This window comes from Pseudomassariella vexata (genome assembly GCF_002105095.1).
Source record: "Pseudomassariella vexata strain CBS 129021 chromosome Unknown BCR38scaffold_15, whole genome shotgun sequence".
Lineage (NCBI taxonomy): Eukaryota > Fungi > Ascomycota > Sordariomycetes > Amphisphaeriales > Pseudomassariaceae > Pseudomassariella > Pseudomassariella vexata.
In genome coordinates this window covers 187355-204998 of record NW_024467970.1, presented here as the reverse complement: position 1 = coordinate 204998, position 17644 = coordinate 187355, and the positions used below count along the sequence as shown (strand labels likewise).

Here is a 17644-nt window from a genome sequence, read left to right as displayed (position 1 = left end):
ATGTGCGGCGTCATGTTGTTCACACCATGAATCAAATCCAACGATGTCAAAAAGCTTCCTTCTATTAGCCCAAAGCAGGGTCAATGACCTCCAGCACGTGCGGGCCGCCGGAGTCCCAACAGGGGTGCCATGTTCAAGCTTCGGATGGTTCAATCCGGAGAATTGTTGAATGGAATGGCTGTAGCTCAAGGTGTGGAGCTTAAATTAGCTTAATCGAATTCATATGATATGGCATTCAAGGATCCGACTCGCGGAGGAGAGGATAGCCGTGTCATGATCACCCATCTCCATGTGTGCACCACAGGAGACCAAGCAAACTTGCGAACATGAATTTCGTGATGCGATCAGCCATGAAACTGGCCTTGGCCAGTCTATAGATATGGATGTCTTCGCCACGGCCATGCCTTGCGACTCTTTCGGTGAAGACATGACATATACGGTATATGAAGGTGCCTTCATGAGGTCAAGGAGGATGTGAGTGTATGTTAGCCCAGATATGTCTTGGGTGACCCATCGACACTGAACTCGTCAGTGGACAGGCTGCATGACGCCAAGATGGGAAGTGACCTCGGACGGAGCTGCATCCCTGGTTGCCTGCTGCATGAATTAGGTACATTTTTCCGTTATTAATCCCGCTATCTCCGCCGCTCAATCAACCTCTCTCGGTCATCTGGTCTGCTTCCAAGCGAGCAGAGTAGTTTCCTATCTTATAGGCAACTCTTTTATTTACTTCGGAGACTCTATTAGTGGAGCAGTCGGGTAAGCTGGGCCTTTGTCTGGGTTCAGGCAGCACTTCAGCTTGGTCTCTGCTGATTGAGAACGTGTATTTGCGCTCCAGATCCATAGGAACTGCATTTAATGTATTTTTTACTCGGTGTAACCTACCCTATGTTATGTATCCATACATTTGTATGATTAATGTGCATTGGAGCTTGAAATAGCTATGGACTATGCTGTCATTGTTTAGCTCTTAATGATATGTTGAATTGTCCCACCTCTGGAAAGGTTTAGTCCTTGAAATACTACCTAGGTATGCCCGACTGTTCAACATCTACTTCAACTATATGAAGGTTCGGCATTGTAAGCGCTTCTTCCTACTAGCCTGGTATACTAGTCTGCGAGCTCTCACAGCGCACTACGCAATCATTATACCTGCCGCCTTACCTAATCTCGAGCCTTCGATTTGAGTCAGCTGTCTGAGTCGACATATCAGATATCACCGTGTGAGGAGTGGGGATTGACTCCGATTCAGAAAATCTGCCCAACATCTAATCTAGCTGTGGTAACGAAACTTTCCCGGCCATCAGGCTTGGAAAAGAACCCCAGTGTCAGTCATCACTAAAGCGATAATGTTGATCGCATACGCAGAGTTTCGATCCACAGAAAAAATCTCTGATGACCCAAATATACATGCACTCAGTATTCGGATGGGTTCTAGACTTTGGTGCGTCTTCTCATGGGACGGACGCACTCATTGCCAAGATATCATACGGTGAAAAAACATCTAGCTCGGGTTAATCTGGCTGCCATGTTCTTATCATCGAGTCATGAGGAAATCCAATCTTCCCGTGTCTAAAATTAGGGTATTTCAGTCTCTGATCTTTCAATATTCTTGATGCTATACAGGGCTATCCCTGAAGCAGCTTCTGTGATCTTTCCATCGGTGCAGATCTCGAACCCTAATGGGCAGTCTAGGCTTTGTAAATAAGCTTTGGGACATTGACACGACTAAAATCCTCCTTTACTTGCCGTTCAATGTGGTTGGCTCAGATGGGAAGTGGATTTTCGCGGTGGGTATACCCTGAACGGAAGTCTAGAAGAGCCCAGATTGAGACAGTTCGCGAAGTTCATCACACCCCTCACCGAGCTCCCATCCACGAGCAGTCCTGCGAATACGTTGAACCGAGCATACTGAGATTTCAGATCATGCTTTCATTGATCGATTCAAGCTATGACTACTCATATGCGGGGTAACCGTCTTCCAGGATTTCCCTTTCACCAAATCTCTGTCTATGGCATCGGGACTGGACCAAGTGAGGAGCAGCTAGTTCCTGGCGAATCAAAATGCCCAATAACTCTACCTCAGGTTATGCGGGGTAGGTACTATCCTCTGCCATCCACCGCTTTCGAGTCTTTATATCACAAAAATATGGCATTGGGCTAGAATTCTAGACGCTCCGTGGAGCCGTTAAACGAATGCCGTGGATATTTTGAACATGACTTGGTCAACAACCAGAAGCTTCTGTCAAAGTTGCTCGGTTACTCAAGTAGGCAACCCTTCCGAAATGGAACGTACGGTGGGTAGTTCACACCTGTCTACCCAGCTGTGGTGCTATCATGCGAACATCGTGCTCGAGGCCGAGTGGCCCACAATGGATCGCCGATGATTGACAAATATCTGCATATTATTTCGAACAGGTGATTATATAAGAAGGACATGTCCTGGATGAGACACACCTTTTTTGTCCACCAGGCCAGCTAGTTTTAGTGTTACTGTCTCTTGCTCGCCTTCCCCCCTGAGCACCACAATCTTCATCTCAGCAACTCCTCACTCCACTCATCTCACTTACACAACCACTTCACCGAACAGCAACATGAAGCTCATCGCCATCTTGCTACTTTGGGTGGCCCTGGCTTCCGCTGTACCCTCTCCCCTAACATGGGAACATCTCCTCAAGCGATCCAGCCGCTGCGACAAAGTCACCACGACTCGCGTGAAGGCAGGTGCCAAAGGCATCAAAAAGAACATACAAATCCAGAAGCAGGAGCTCAGGTACCTGAAGAAAGTTGAGAAAAGCAGCCCCGGGGTCAACAATTATCATAAAGGGCATAAGCGGGAAGTTGGTGAAGATAAGGTCGGCCTGCCGTTCCAGGATGTTGTCTATGAGCAGCCCGGGGAGCTTCATCAACGGGACACCGGCTTAGAGCTTTTGGACACAACATCTAAGCAGCAACATGACGAAGAGCAAGATATACATAAGCGTGGGGTTGACGAGAAAATCGAAGAGAGACCCTCTGACCAGACTACGGAGCTGCACGAGCGGGGAGCGACTGATAAGGAACCCGAGGATCAACCCGAGCAATTACACAAGCGCGAAGTTGCCACCTTGCAGTTAGGAGCGCGGCCCAAAGAACAGCCGAGTGACGAGTGGGAAGGAAAGTCGCAAGAACTCCCCACAGATCAGATGGGCATCAAAATAGCCAACCCAAATGACCCAGGGTTGAAGGCGCAGAAGAAGATGAGACTTCGCATCGGCACCAAGAAAATTCCAGACGGCAGCGAGGACCCATTAGTCGGCCAGAAGCAGCCCACTATAAACTCGGATGCGCGAAGTGAAACCAGCAAGATGTCCAACGTGGACTCACCGACCCAGAACGAGCTCGTATCCCGCTCCAACAGGCATAGTAACAGCAACTTCCACAATTCCAAGGGGAAGCTGCTTAACACCATTAATAAAGGGGCTAGGCAGCGCAAGGCGAACCAGCACACACTGCCCAGCAATTCACCAGCTCAGCCAGGACTCAGGAAGGTACAATTCGGTCATTCCATCACACCGTCTTGGTCACTTTTCAAAGTTATAGAGCCATTACTGACAATTTTCCGCTTGGACAGGTTGCAAACGCGCAAAGGAAAGAGAAACAGCTTGCTGCTTCGTTGGACGGGACCAGAAGGGATAAGGGGCGTATTGACACACTGCGAGAAGACTTTAAGGGGGGTATCAGGCAGAATAAGCTGAACCTTCACAATGTGAGTACTCTTATCGTGAGAACTGTTATGGAGCTTTACTGACTTTTAACGCGACACATAGGCTAAGTCTCAATGCAAGCGTGATCTGGAGCAGATGCAATGGATTAGGGATAATATGCCTGAGTTCATGAATGTTGAGCAGAGGAAACAGGAACCGATAGAATAAAAGTGTTGCCTGCAGAACGATAGAGGAAAATAACTGTATTGGTTCTTGAGCCGAAATAGTTAATTAGGTAATTTCACTCATAAATATATCAATAAGCACTACCAGTCGATGGATCTGATATGCATATTGGCCTCGCACGTGGTAGAGGAAAACGAACTTGACATTAGCCATTACCCTGTAATTTGTAATAAACATGGGCTCAATCGGCGCAATACTATCAATTGGGTCTGCGGCAGCAATTAAATTCGACCTGCTGGTTTGTCTGCACGTTGTGTAGGATCATCTCTGCTCGTCCACCTACCACTCTGCGATCGTTTGTTAGATATACCAACTTATCAGAACTCATCGTCTCCCACCACGGCTTTCAACAGAAAATCCCGTGTGACGTCCACGGGTTTCAGATCTGCTTCTCTCTCCAGAACGTCTAGGGTTTTCTGGGCATCAATGCCGAAGGGGACCCAGCCGGCCCTCCACCACTTGTCCAGAACCTCGGCATGCATCTTCATCTCCGCGCCGCCCTCGGCCCTCAACGCAGCGAACCACACTTCGGGCGCAACGACACGGAGTGGGTGGCCGTCTAGCCCGTTCTCCAGTAGCTTAGCCAGCTCTCGATAGCTGATGTGAGTCCTGGGAACTATGTGCCATATCCGGGCGCAGCTGTCACCACCACCCGCCGCAGCCGCACTTTCATGCTCGCCGCCGTCGCCGCCACAGTCCTCCAACCGCCGCGTAAGCGTCAGGTGCTTGAGGGCCGCGGCTAGAAAGTCAAACGTAACCCAGCTCATACCGCCGCCGCGTTCGCTCCCAAAATCGGGCACCAGACCCGTCCGCAGCGAACCAAGGATGATGCGACGGTTGATATCGCTCCGTGGTAAGGGGACGCCCGCGTTCGGAGCCATGGCGCACATGCTGCTGCGGATTATGGAGACAGGTAGGCCGCCGTGGGCCGCCGCGTGCAGGATCGCCTCGCAGGCCCAGCGTACCTTGAGGTAGGCCAGGCTGCCATCTCTTGTGCCGGGCTGGATGTGAGCGAGCTCTCTTTCATCAAGGACGTATCCTGTGGGTGATCCATCACCGTCGGGGAGCGATGATCCGGTCTGTTTCTGGGTAGTGGTGGTGTCGAGCCAGGACTGGAGATGCACCGTCGCCCACGTCGACAGATGGTGTAGCGGCTTGGTGTTGCCAATGTTGCCGCGGGCCAGGGATATCAGGAACCGGACCACACCCAGGTTGCCTGCCCGGAGTTTGCTGTAGTTACCAAACAGTGATACGTCCGAAGATAGGTTGTAGATGGCGTGCACCTCCCTATCCAAAACGGCTATGTCTTCCGGACTGAGGCTCAGCGTTGGATGAGTAAGCTCTCCCGGGAAAACCACAATGCGGTCCAGGGCGGCCGGAGCAAGGTATTCTATCAGCCTGCACCTCTTGAGTGTTTCTATGACAGCCTGTTTGGCCGCGTCTCCGTTTTCGCCACGCTCTCCCAGGCACATTATTTTCAACCCCGTCGTGGTCAGCACGAGGTGGATGAAGTAGGCACCGATGATTGTTGAAGCACCAGTAAGCGCAATGCAGGTCGGTGGTATCGTTGACTTTGAATTGGTGATTTGGACAAAGTCTGCTGGGAGGGTCGTCTCCACGTGCCAGTCGATTCGTCCCAGTTTCTGCTGATCCCCCACCACAACAGGGTTAGCCCCGTCAATGCCGTTTGGCTTCTTTGTGCCATTTGCAACACCGTGTTGGCCATTGCTAGAAGTTTTTTGATGCTCCAATATGAGTCTCTCCGTCCCTTCAAGGGTCGGCTCTGAGAACATATCGGCCAGAGACAGCGTGACGCCAAACTTGTCTAAGATGGCGCTTTGTACCTGCATAAGCGCCAAGGAGTGGCCTCCCACGGAGAAAAAGTCATCGGTCGGGGTAATAACCGCTTCTATGCCAGTGGCTTGTCTCCAGATCGAAGCAATCGCTTGCTGGATTGGACCAAGGGGCACGAACCCATCGCCATTCGTCTTCGACCCGGCGTTGTCGGAAATAGGTGTTGGCCAGCCCGCTATGGTGCGGTAGTCAGTCTTCCCCGAGACCATCATTGGCAGTCTCGACACGAGAACATAAGCGCCGGGCCGCATGTGTGTGGGGAGAACAGGCTGGAGAGATGATCTCAGGTATCTTCTGACTTCTTCCAGGCTCTGCTCGTCGTGCTGGTCGTCCAAAGCACTCGCGGCAAGATATGCGACGACCAGTTCTGCTTGCTTTCGGTACACAACGGCAACGTTCTGGATATCGACCGGCAAAAGCCCGTCGGCCGAATCGAGGGCTTGCCATATGGCTCCTTCGATCTCGCCCAGCTCTGTGCGCTGGCCGCGGATTTTCACTTGCCTGTCTCCGCCGACACGCCCCATGTAGTGAAGCGTCCCATCGGGGTCAAGCCGGAAGGAGTCACCAGAGCAGTAGAATATGCCCTCGGCTATTCGGGGGGTAGACGCCGAGAAGGGTGACTTATGGACGAACTTTTCGGTCGTCAGCTCCGGCCGATTGATGTAGCCGGAGCAGAGAGTCGGGCCGCCGATGAGCAGCTCCCCAGGAACTCCAAAGGGCACGCTATTCCCCTGTGGGTCTACCAAGTGGAAGGAGGCAGGGAATATTGGTCCCGACAAAGGCGCGGAAGCCGACAAGCAGTCTGAGGCTTCGAGCTTCCGCAATGACACACACAATGTAGCCTCTGACGGTCCGTACCCGTTCCATAAAGCGGCTTGTGGCAGACCGAGGTTGAAGAAGGCCATCATAGTGCGTTGGGTGATGGCTTCTCCGCCCAGGACCAGCGTACGGAGCGACTTCCACTCACTAAGCTTGTGGCTGTTGGGAGCCGATGTCATAGCCAGAAACTGCGTCGGTGTTATAGTCAAGCTGGAGACCCTTTCGTCGACGACAAGATCAACCATACGCGCCGGAGAGTATATAGCCTCGCGCGGCGCAACCACCAGCGTCGCTCCACAACAGATTGCCCCATAGACAGAGACGAGAGCCATATCGAAGTTGAGAGCAGATGCAAGAAGTATCCTGTGCTCGGCCGAGGTGCCTAGAAGACCGTGAAACCCTTCATGCCACAGCCTGACCGCCCCGTGGGTGAGGTAGAGACCCTTGGGACGTCCGGTACTTCCGCTGGTGAAGATGCAGCAGATCGGCTCGTGTGCTTGTATCGGGCTGGATAAAGTCATCTTCTCGTGGAAGACAAAATCATCTTGGCGCCACATCTCGTGAACATGGAGAATATTGGCCCTCTTCAGTCCGCAGCTGATACTGCGAGAGACATGTTTGTTATCGTCGATAACGACTCTCTGAACATCGACGTCCTCCAATATGACACGCAGTCGCTCGTCTGGGACGTCGTTGATGGCCAAATACGCACACCCGGCCCTGAGAATGCTGTAGACCGTGATCACCATCTCGGCTCCTGGCTCAAACAGCAGCGCTATTGTCTCGCCGCGACGAGCGCCTTGGGATAGAAGAAATTTTGCACCAGTAGCGGTGGCAGAATCGATCTCGGCATAGGAGAACGACCGGGTCTGGTCTACCAGTGCCGTCCTTGCCGATAATGCTGACGCATGTTCCTCGAAGAACTTGTCAAATAGCGACGCACGGGATCTATCGATAAGCTCCGAATCGACTCTCGGCTGGAGATACGCCGCCATGAGCTTTTGGTCTTGCGGCGAGACTAGTTCCAATTCCCCAAGCGGCTTGTCGCCAGCCGTTGCGAGAACGTCTTGAATCAGATTCTGGTATACGCCGGCGAATAGAAGCATGCTTTTCGTGTCGTATAGAGCCGTGTCGAACTCAAGGTTGAACTCCAGAGCGCCACTTTGGGTCTCCTCGATGTCGATGCTGAAGTCGGACTGACTGCGAGCGTTGTAGTGGCCGTAGCGCGTAAACTTGAAATTCCCAAAATCAACCTCCCGGAAGGCCCCATGGACCTGGTAATTGACTGTGATCTGGAAGATCGGGCTATGAGATGTCCGCCTGGGCACGTCTATGGCCTGCAAAAGGTAGTCGAAGGGCAAGGAGCGATGCTTATAGGCGTCCAGACAGGTTTGCCGGAAGTCTTGCAGGTAGTCCCGGTAGAGCTGCTCGGGGGAAGTTCGGGAACGTATTGCCAGCATGTTCACCGTGAAGCCTATAAGTTTGTCAAAGGTGGAGTGGCCCCTATCACTGTCGGAAATACCGATCAGGACGTCGGCATCGCCCGTCAAGCGTCGCACAACGGCCCCGATAGCGGCGGTCATGAACATGAAAGACGTCAACGCGTTCTCCGCGCAGTATTCTTTGATCTTGCCGCTTAATTCAGGGGAAATCGAGAACTCGACGTGGTCGGTTGCTAGCTGCTTCACCGTTGGTCGCCGGTCGACCTTGGCGAAAGGGAGAAGACTAACAGCCTCAGGTGTTCCACGTAGCTGTTCCTTCCAATAGTCCACCAACGGGTCGACAAATTTCGGAATTTTCAGACACTGCTCTTGCCACAGAGTATAGTCAAGGAACTGGTAGGGAACTGGCGGCAGCACTGTGTCTATGTCTTGCCCGGCAACCAAGCATCTGTATATTGCTGTTATTTCCTCGAAGACGATGGTGCTGGAAGCCCGGTCCCAGGCCAGATGGTGTGACCCAAGGAGCAGCGCGCTCGATACGTCCGATTTGAGAAACCAGCAGTGGATGAGCTCTCCATTCTCCAACGCGAACTCATGTTCCCTTGCCTGCGCCGTCAACCGCTTGAGTTCAGCTGTATACTCATCCTCAGAGCACTCCGACACATCAAAGTGGAAAGGCGCGTCAGAGACAAGGACTTGTTGGGGTCCGTCCGGAGTCTCTTCAATCCTGGATCGTAGGACTTCGTGTCTCGCCGTCAGCATCGTCCAAGCCTTTTCCAGCAGAACAGTGTCGGCCTGTCCCTCAATGTGACACACTAGGAGCAGGTTATTTGCTGTCTTATCCGACAGATACCTATGCAGAAACCACAGTCGACTCTGCGAACGAGAGAGCGGGCGGCGGGCGGACTCTTCATAGTGGACGGGGTCCGGTATAATGCTGTGAGTGGCCTGTCTGAAGTTTGACAAGGCTCTGGAGACGAGGTCATCTATCGATTTGCAGCCCAAAACGTCGAAAACCGATATGTCAAGTGCAAGTTCTGGGTCCGTGTCAGCGGGACCCGGGAGAATGGAAGGGAAGGGAAGGGGCGGGAAGATCCGGGGACTATATAAGAAGCACTTACCTTTGAAAAACCAGTACCGACAGGCCACCGCATTAAGGGAGTCGAGTCCGTAGGCCCCGATAGGAGAGTTCGGATTGAAAGAACTGGTGTTGTATCCTAGAATGCTGGAAAGGCATTGCAGAAACTGGTCCAAGAGGAGCTCGCGCGCTTCCGTGTCTTCGAGCAACTTCAGGCGTTCCGCAAGTGACAGGTCGGTTCTCTCGGTGTCGGAGCCGAGTTTATGGTCCAACAGGAGCCCAAACTCGGGAAACTCGGCCCAGAACACCTGGGTTTGCGACGCCTTGGTCTGCAACTTCCCGTCGACAGTCGAAAACATCTGCAGCCCAGATTCGATGATGGCCCGGCCCGAGGCTCGAGACTCCTGGATGGCGGCCTCGGTGAGCTTGTAGAGATGCTTACGTTCTGCCACGAAGTAGCCGGCGTTCTGCATGTATTTGAGAAGGAACTCTTGGTCATGTAGGACGCCGAAACCCGTAAGTGCCGGTACCAACAGGGATACGGCAGTCAAGCCCAGGGAGCGGCGGTACGTGGCAAGCTGATTCAGGAATGAATTACCAGTCGAATAGCTGGCTTGCATGCGGCTTCCTATCATGGTGACACAGGATGAGAAAAGGATGAAGAAGTCTAGTTCATCTTCGAGTGTGGACTGGTGTAAATTCCAAGAGGTTTTGATTTTGACCTGCAAGGGAGCATCCCATTGCTGACTCGTCATGGTCGCCACCGGAGAGTCGTCGAGTAGAATGGCCAGATTAATGCAACCAAGAATTCTGTGATCTTTGCGTACCTCGTGGAGGGCCCGGCTGAGTTCTTCCAGACAAGATGCATCCGCACGAAGGACTTCCAGATGTCCTCCTAGCATCTCGACCTCCTGAATGACCTCCTGGGCGTTAGGTGCGTCTGGACCGTTTCTGCTGACCGTCACGATGTGCTTGGCACCGTTCTTCACCATCCACGATAACAACTCCCGGCCAACTCCTCCGAGCCCACCGATCAAGACGTAAGACCCGTCATCGCGGAACAGCCTTTTCGGTTTTAAGTAGGTGATCAGTGCCTTGGTGGGCGCAGATGACGGAAAGTGGAGCAGCACTCGAAAACACGCATGCTCACCTGGGCTGTTGACGTCAGTAACAAAGGCGGCCGGGTACCGATCGATCGGGTATGCTTCAAAGGCGGTATCTCCTGATTCCAGGGGTAAAGCTGCATGGCTACATTGAAGCGATGGTAACCCATATCGCTGAAGAAGCATCTGCAGCACGACTAGCCGACCATTCGCAAACAAACCTCTCGACGCATCGTATATGATGTCTATATCACATACTTTCTCGTGCTTTTGGGTGAAAAATGCGTGATGCTGTGCTGCTACGTGTGACAGGGCCTCCTGTAGGTCACGTGGGATGTGGGTGATCCGAATCCTGTCCCCGGACCTGACACGACATTCGTGAACAAGGAGACAGACGGCGATGGTGTAACATGCATGTCGAATCAGATCTTTTGCGGCATCACCACCGGGATCCAGGCGAGTCGCACTGTCAGCTGGAAGCATCAGGTAAGATGCATGGGCACCGGGATACCACCCGAAGACTCTGTCTCCGGGGACGAAAGCTCCCGAATCGCTTGCGGCTACGTTTCCAACGAAGAAGAGCCCAAGACCTGATCTGGCATAGGGCTGGATGGCTTGGATCCTCAAGAAGTCTTCGTAGTCGACCAGTGAGGCCTCGACGATTACCTTGATAGAACCAGGGCCAGGTTTCAACAGAACACTATCGGTCGAAGTACGAGCCAGGAGGCTGACTTGACCTGGCGATTCACAAGAGACGTGATGACTAACCAAGGGGTCTGACAGTGACAACAAAGCTTCGACCGGAAGAGCCAGGCCAACGGAAGCCGAAAGTTTGTCGTCGGGAATATGTCTTAGTGCGTGGATGGCGCCGTGTTTGACGAGGAGCTCCACCTCGTTCTCGCCGTGCAACATGGCATCGTATACTCTTCGGCAGGTTGCCCCTATCCGACCTATATCATGCTCATCTTGGATAACGAGGCTGACGGCCTTGAGTGTAGGATGCTCCGTACATAACGTGCGAACGAAGCTGGCTGCCAAACCGTTGAAAGGGTCGAGAGCCGTTTGTCGGGAAACCCAGAGAAGCTTCCTCAGACGCGGAAGCAGGGATTGGATCCACGGTAGCAACATATCGCCAGGGATGTCCACCAGTATTGACCTTTCGCCACAGTCCAGCACAATGACATCGTACTCATGGGGTGAGAGCTGTGGATCTAGTTCCTGCGCGGATAAGCCGTCAATCTTGATCGTCTCAGTGGCTCCAAAGTCCAACTCAGAAACTTCGACACCATTAGGAATGAAAAGTTTCACATGTGCGGATGATTCTGGTCCTTCCGTTGAGTATTGCAATGGCCTTCCCAACAGCCACTCGCTTCCTGATGTTGTTCGGACAGTTGAGCTTATCGGGAAGATTGCGTCCGGAGTGCTCATGTGTTCTGCAACATGGTTCTCGGGGGCGATGCAGACCAAACCACCATGCTCTAGGTGGCTCGTATATTGCTCGATGACTGACCAGGGGCCAAAAAGCACATGTAACTTGGAGCCTGGATTGAAGCGGTCAACAGCGCGGAGGCGGATATATTGGGGACCTTGGTATTCCCCGACAATAGTGGCGGATCGGAAGCGCGACCGCTCATACGGGCTAATGCCATGCAAGCACGAGAGGATCGCGTCGACATCATGGGATCCAAGACCCACTATGCCAATGTCTGCCATGGGCCATTTGTGTGTAATGAGTTCTAACACATCATGCAGCTCTGCTGTTCCCAAATTGTCGCAGTAAGTGATGTCAAATAGCTGCTTTTGCTGGAAGAATAGCGAGCTTATAGGGGGGGTGTGATTCATTGGATCTCTGCTAGCCGCATACTGGACTCCTTGCAGATACATCGGTATGGCTCCATAATCCTTGCGGAGATAGACATCGGATGAAACTCTGGCATTCAGGGGCGCTGAACATCGGAGATTGAGGATGCTCGGTTCTTCTGGATCCTGGCCAAGAGCGAACTGAGCAAAACTGATACTGCTCAGTCTGAAACTCCTCGGAGTACCAGAACCAAACAGCATGGACTGTGGTAGACGTAGAATGGCGTCAAGCGTAGTTGGGGCAATGGAATACTGAGCAACCTCGTCTTTGCCTTTATGCACAGTACCGACTGCGTGATTGGCCGTATAGCAGAGCTCTTCAATACCATCGAGCTTCGGCAGCGGGAACGTCTCGGCAAATTCTCGAACCTCAGCCTCAGGAAGTATCGAAGGTACTTGGAACTCTTCAGCATTCGACGATATGTACAAAGCTACACCTAAAAGATGTTAGTAGGTTTCACAGCCAGGAAAGCAAAGGTTTCTCTCACCCGAGACCATCTTCTGCCAGTCAAATCTTCCACCCTTAGCATATGCATAGATGCAGAGATGGGAACAGTCTTGCTCTTCGTCATAATCAAAGTGAGTATGGAGCTCGACTATGGTTTCTTCGGATACAAAGACGTCAAGTGGCAGGTCATTATGGAAGACAAAATCTCTCAAGACGATCGTCTCACTGTCCCTTATTGACGCCTGCTTCATGGCCTCAAGGGCCATCAGGATATAGACTGAAGGAGGAAGTATTGAAGAATGTTTTTTTTCCTGGAAAATGTTAACATATAGCGTGTGAGTTTCGGGTTATCCTTCGTGACTTGCCGTCATGTTTTTGAGCCACGAGACTTGGCTCAACATCAAAAGATTTCGCCAGGATCTTGATTGGGGGTTTAGTATGGGGTTTTCGGACCCGAGCAATTCATGACGAGGGTACATTCGATGCCTGTAATTCCAGCTCAACTCGGTTTCTCCCCAGAATGCCACTTTGTGATCCCAGGCGTACTTAGGGACATCAGTCAAGACTGTGCCGTGAACGTGTGAAACGTTGCCACTCGCCTCCACGCTTTCCATGGCGTTCACCCGATCACAGCATATGTCCATACCCGACGTGATCATGCGTCCTACATTCTGAAGAAGCGAGATGAAGTCATGCTGGCCTCGGCTGCAAGACCAGAAGTATGGCAGAACGTCAATGTTCTGGGAGGCCAAGATATCTTCCGTCGGCCCCTTGAGTGCGGGGTGTGGGCCAATCTCTACCATGGCATCAACCTCCAAGCTATGAAGCATGGCCGTGACGGCCGCCAAGAAGCGAACGGTTGATGTCATATTCTCCTCCCAATAAGCGGGGACATACGCTCCTCTGTCCAGGTTTCTGCCCTTGACAGAGGAAAACATGGTACATATTGACGTCCGTCTGCCATCTATTGGACCGACTCCTGCGGCCGTCATGGCCTGCCTATACACAGGGGCCATGGGCAACATGTGGTGTGAATGATAGGCCGATTCAACACGTAGTTGCCTGCAAAAGAGGCCCTGGTCCTTGGCATTTTGGATGACCTCACGGATGGCATCCTCATCGCCTGATAATGTGCAGCTTCCCGGGGAATTGACACAGGCCAGGGCTAAACGGCCGGCATGGGGGCGTATCAAGCGCAGAGCCTCGGCTTCGCCTGCACCAACAGCGCACATGGAACCTTTCTTTCCATTTGACTTGGAAGAGTCGCCAGAAAGATACATACCGCGGTAGTAAGCAATAACCACCGCATCACGAAGCGAGAGGTGGCCTGCACAGTACGCCGCCGCGATTTCACCGGACGAATGCCCAACGGCCGCCACTGGGTTGATCCCCCAGGATCTCCACAGCTCCACCAACGCAATCTGCAGTATGGTGCATAGGGGCTGGGAAAAGCTCGACTCGTACACTCGCGAGTCCGTCTTCAGCCTGCATAATTCTTCGATTACATCCCAGGACGGGGCGTCCGGGAGGGCTTTCAACGCGGCCGAGCATTGCAGTACGACAGAGCGAAAGAGTGGCGAGCACTCGATGAGTTGTTTGCCCATTGAGGGCCATTGAGCTCCCTGCCCAGTAAAAATAAAAGCAACATTCTTGACGACGCGGTCTGGCTGGATCGAGGCCATCCAATCGTCACGTCGCAGTTCCATGGCCAACTCTTCGTGTGTAGCAGCCGTCACGAACAAAGTGTTCTTTAAAGTGGACCGGCGGCTCAGTAGTGTATATGCTATATCTTGAAGCTGGGGCTTTGCCACTTCGACGTATTGGGCATATTCTTCGGTCATTTTCTTGAGGCTGCTCTGCGAGGAAGCTGAAACCTTGAACAAATACGGGCGGGCGTAATACGTGTTGGTATCAGTGACCTTCCTTGGGGTGTACTCAAGCACCGCATGTCCGTTCGTCCCGCCAAACCCGAAGCTGTTGACCGCGGCACGGCGGGTATTGTCGGGCGAAAGAGGCCAAGAAGTAAGAGATCGAGGGATCTCGATGGCCGTAAAGTCGATCTTGGGATTCGGCGTGACAAAGTGCATTTGCGGCGGAATCAGGCCCCTTTCTAAACTTTCCACTGTCTTTGCGATCCCGGCCAGTGCTGCGACGGCCTCGAGATGGCCAATGTTGCTCTTCACGGAGCCCACCATCAGCTTTTGTTCAAGGTGAGAATCCCGGTATACGGCGTCAATTGCCGACAGCTCCAAAGGATCGCCAACGGCCGTCCCAGTGCCGTGGGCCTCGAAGTACTGCACTTCTTTGGGGTCAATGTTCTCCCGCAGATAAAGCGCTTCCATGTTTGCTCGCTGGGCATCAGAACTTGGTTGTGTGATGCCTTGCGTCCTTCCATCCTGGTTGATACGAGTGCCGCGTATTACGGCTCTGATGGCGTCGCCGTCGGCCATGGCCTTGTCTAGGGGCTTGAGTAGCATTGCGATAACACCCTCAGCTCGTACGTAGCCGTCGCCTCCGGCATCAAAAGACCTGCATCTTCCGGAGGGGCTCAAGAATCCGAGCTCGGACATATGGACAAAGACGTCCGGGTTTAGAAGGAGGTTCGAGCCGTTGACGACTGCCATATCGGCCTGGCCGCTCTGCAGATCTTGAACTGCTTGGTGGAAGCCGACCATGGTTGACGAACAGGCTGTGTCTAGCACAACACTGGGTCCATGGAGATCAAAGAAGTAACTAACACGATTGGCTGCAATAGCATTGCACCCTCCCGTTGACATGTATTTTGGTGTCATGTCCAGGTCACGGGAAAGACTAGTATTATAGTCGGACCACGTCATTCCTAGTATAATATTATCAGTCAGCGTTGATGGGCTGCGATGAAAGAGTCTCGCGACTTACCTGTGTAAACCGCCGTGTTAGTACCCATGAATCTTTCAATCGGTATGCCGGCATTCTCAACCGCTTCGTAGGTGACTTCCAACAGCATACGCTGCTGGGGGTCCATCGAGCCAGCTTCCACCGGTGGGATGGCGAAGAACGCGTTGTCGAATTTGTCCACATCATTATCAATGAAGTATCCCTGGTTGACATTGGTGAGACCTTTCTTGGGCCCCCCTTCAGGGCTGTAGAAGCCAGAAAACCTGGGGTTCTCCTTCTGCACGTCTTTTGACAAGACGAGGTTCTCCCAAAGGCGAGCCGTTGAGTCAGCTCCCGCCACTCTGCACGCCATGCCAACGATGGCAACGGACGTCTTCTCATGAGCTCCCTCCATATTGAACAGACTTTTACAGTCAAAACCCGAAGATGGTTATGATACGTATCTGCTGATGCTTTTTATATATAAAATATGGCAGAACAACAGAGATCATGACGGTGACGGTGACTTAAATACCACGGTTTCAGTAAGATCTGGTTTTAGGCAGAAGTTGCTCATGCCGATGCTTCAGACAACTTCTGCATAAGTTATGCGAGATGTCATTCTATCATCCACGTGCTGAATCCAAGAACTGAACAGGTATGTGGCACGAGTCGGGATACTGTGGGTACGAGGAGGGATACATTGAAGGATTGCTCACCCATCCTACAAGGAAATTCGCGGACAAAAACATCTCTACCAGGTACCAATCTCCTCCCACCCAGATACTGTATAGAAAGAATAACGTCGCTTTCGAAGGATTAGGCCGTCTCACTACGTATTCAGATTTCGGCCCGCAGCTTGTCAGAGTAAGTGGGGGAATGTTTAGCTTACATGGGGTGGTTAGTCTGGCAGGGATAACATCCTGGTTTCAACTATCTGTACAGTCGCCGACAATCAGGTCACAGTTGGCCAGGGTTAAGAAAACTTGACCAGGGGGTAGAAATTTTGTGGCATAGCAAAGTTGATCGGGGTTAGAAATTTCCTAACCCTGGCCAAGTTTTTGCTAAGTGTTAGGCAACCTTGATGGGCTTTACCAAGACCACCAAGGTTACCACGTGACTTAGCCCTTCGGGACTAAGTCAACCTTCGTGCTCCATAGTACTAGATAGAATATCATGCTTTTACAACCTCATAAATCTTTAACTACCTTTGCGTGTAACACTAAGGATAGCTTACTAAACTAGGTATAAAGCACAGTACTAGACTTTTATAGTATATGATATGCAAAACATAACGTGAATGTACACCGAGCTGGCCACCCTTACATAACCTCGCATAGAGATTTTACGATAGTAAAACCACAACGCCGTAAATCAATTGAAACTACTCTGAATCTTCCTCTCCAGAAGATGGCAATGCGATCTTACAAGTTCGCGCATTATGCCCAGTCCCGTTGCAAATACCACAGCGCCTCGGGCATGTTTCAACACGCTTTGCGCGACCACCATTTCGGCGCTCTTCTTGCTGTATCTGCGTCGCCAACTCCCTAGAGTCCCGTAGGTCCTGTCCTTCTTGGAAAATAAGTGATTCTCCTTCCCGTAATTGCTTTTTTTTAGTCCTCCGGCGCCGGCTTAGCATCTTATTTGCCTCTCGAAGCTCAGCGCACTCGGCCCGTACGAGGGCGAGCCGCCGTTTTTACGCGTTTGGAGTGTGCTTCGGGGGACTTGGTACGTTTTTGCCGCTTGTCGGAGACTAAGTTTTTGGTCATTTTTGAGAGCTTGAAGGGCTAGCATTAAGTCTGCTTCGTTTTATGACTTTTCCATAATTGGTTGTTGAGAAAATCAAACATTAAGTTGGCCGGTCGCGTTGGCGCATGAAAGTGGCCAGCTCGGTGTACATTCACGTTATACTATTAATAAATACTTGGGCGGACAACTGTAGTGCTTTCAGATGCCCACGAAAGATTAAATAAACTATTAGACACATGACAGCCTCACAAAAATGTAGAGTATTGACACGAGTGTCGTGGTTTTCGTAAACCTTGCTCCTGGGTTTTGTCACTAGCTCTTTCGGACTAGTAACAACATGGCCCCCTAGCACCTTAACCCCTGATGTGTATTGCGCCTGCTAGGACATATGCTACGGTACCTATTAATGAAGATTTGCGCAACCGGTTTCATGTATAGGATCTCTGCAGCCAACAGCCAGTTCACTTAAGGACGATAACTGGGCCTCGCCTAAGACGTTAAGA

The 17644-nt window shown here is 51.9% G+C and overlaps 2 protein-coding genes across 2 annotated transcripts; both read right to left on the bottom strand.

Annotated features, from left to right (window-relative positions):
• Positions 1 to 3017: 3017 nt before the first annotated feature.
• On the bottom strand, positions 3018 to 3748 carry BCR38DRAFT_399733 (uncharacterized protein). The gene is made up of 2 exons (XM_040857724.1): positions 3614 to 3748; positions 3018 to 3530 (listed from the first exon to the last, which is right to left on the bottom strand). The coding sequence occupies exon 2, from the start codon at positions 3449 to 3451 to the stop codon at positions 3182 to 3184; it is 270 nt and encodes an 89-aa protein (XP_040711563.1). The 5' UTR covers positions 3452 to 3530; positions 3614 to 3748; the 3' UTR covers positions 3018 to 3181.
• A 501-nt stretch (positions 3749 to 4249) lies between these two features.
• BCR38DRAFT_413069 (uncharacterized protein) lies at positions 4250 to 15807 on the bottom strand (the record flags this gene model as incomplete). Its single annotated transcript, XM_040858787.1, has 5 exons — positions 4250 to 9084; positions 9169 to 12525; positions 12577 to 12813; positions 12898 to 15375; positions 15435 to 15807. 5 exons carry the CDS (start codon positions 15805 to 15807, stop codon positions 4250 to 4252), a joined length of 11280 nt encoding a protein of 3759 aa, XP_040711562.1.
• Between the last annotated feature and the right edge of the window lie 1837 nt (positions 15808 to 17644).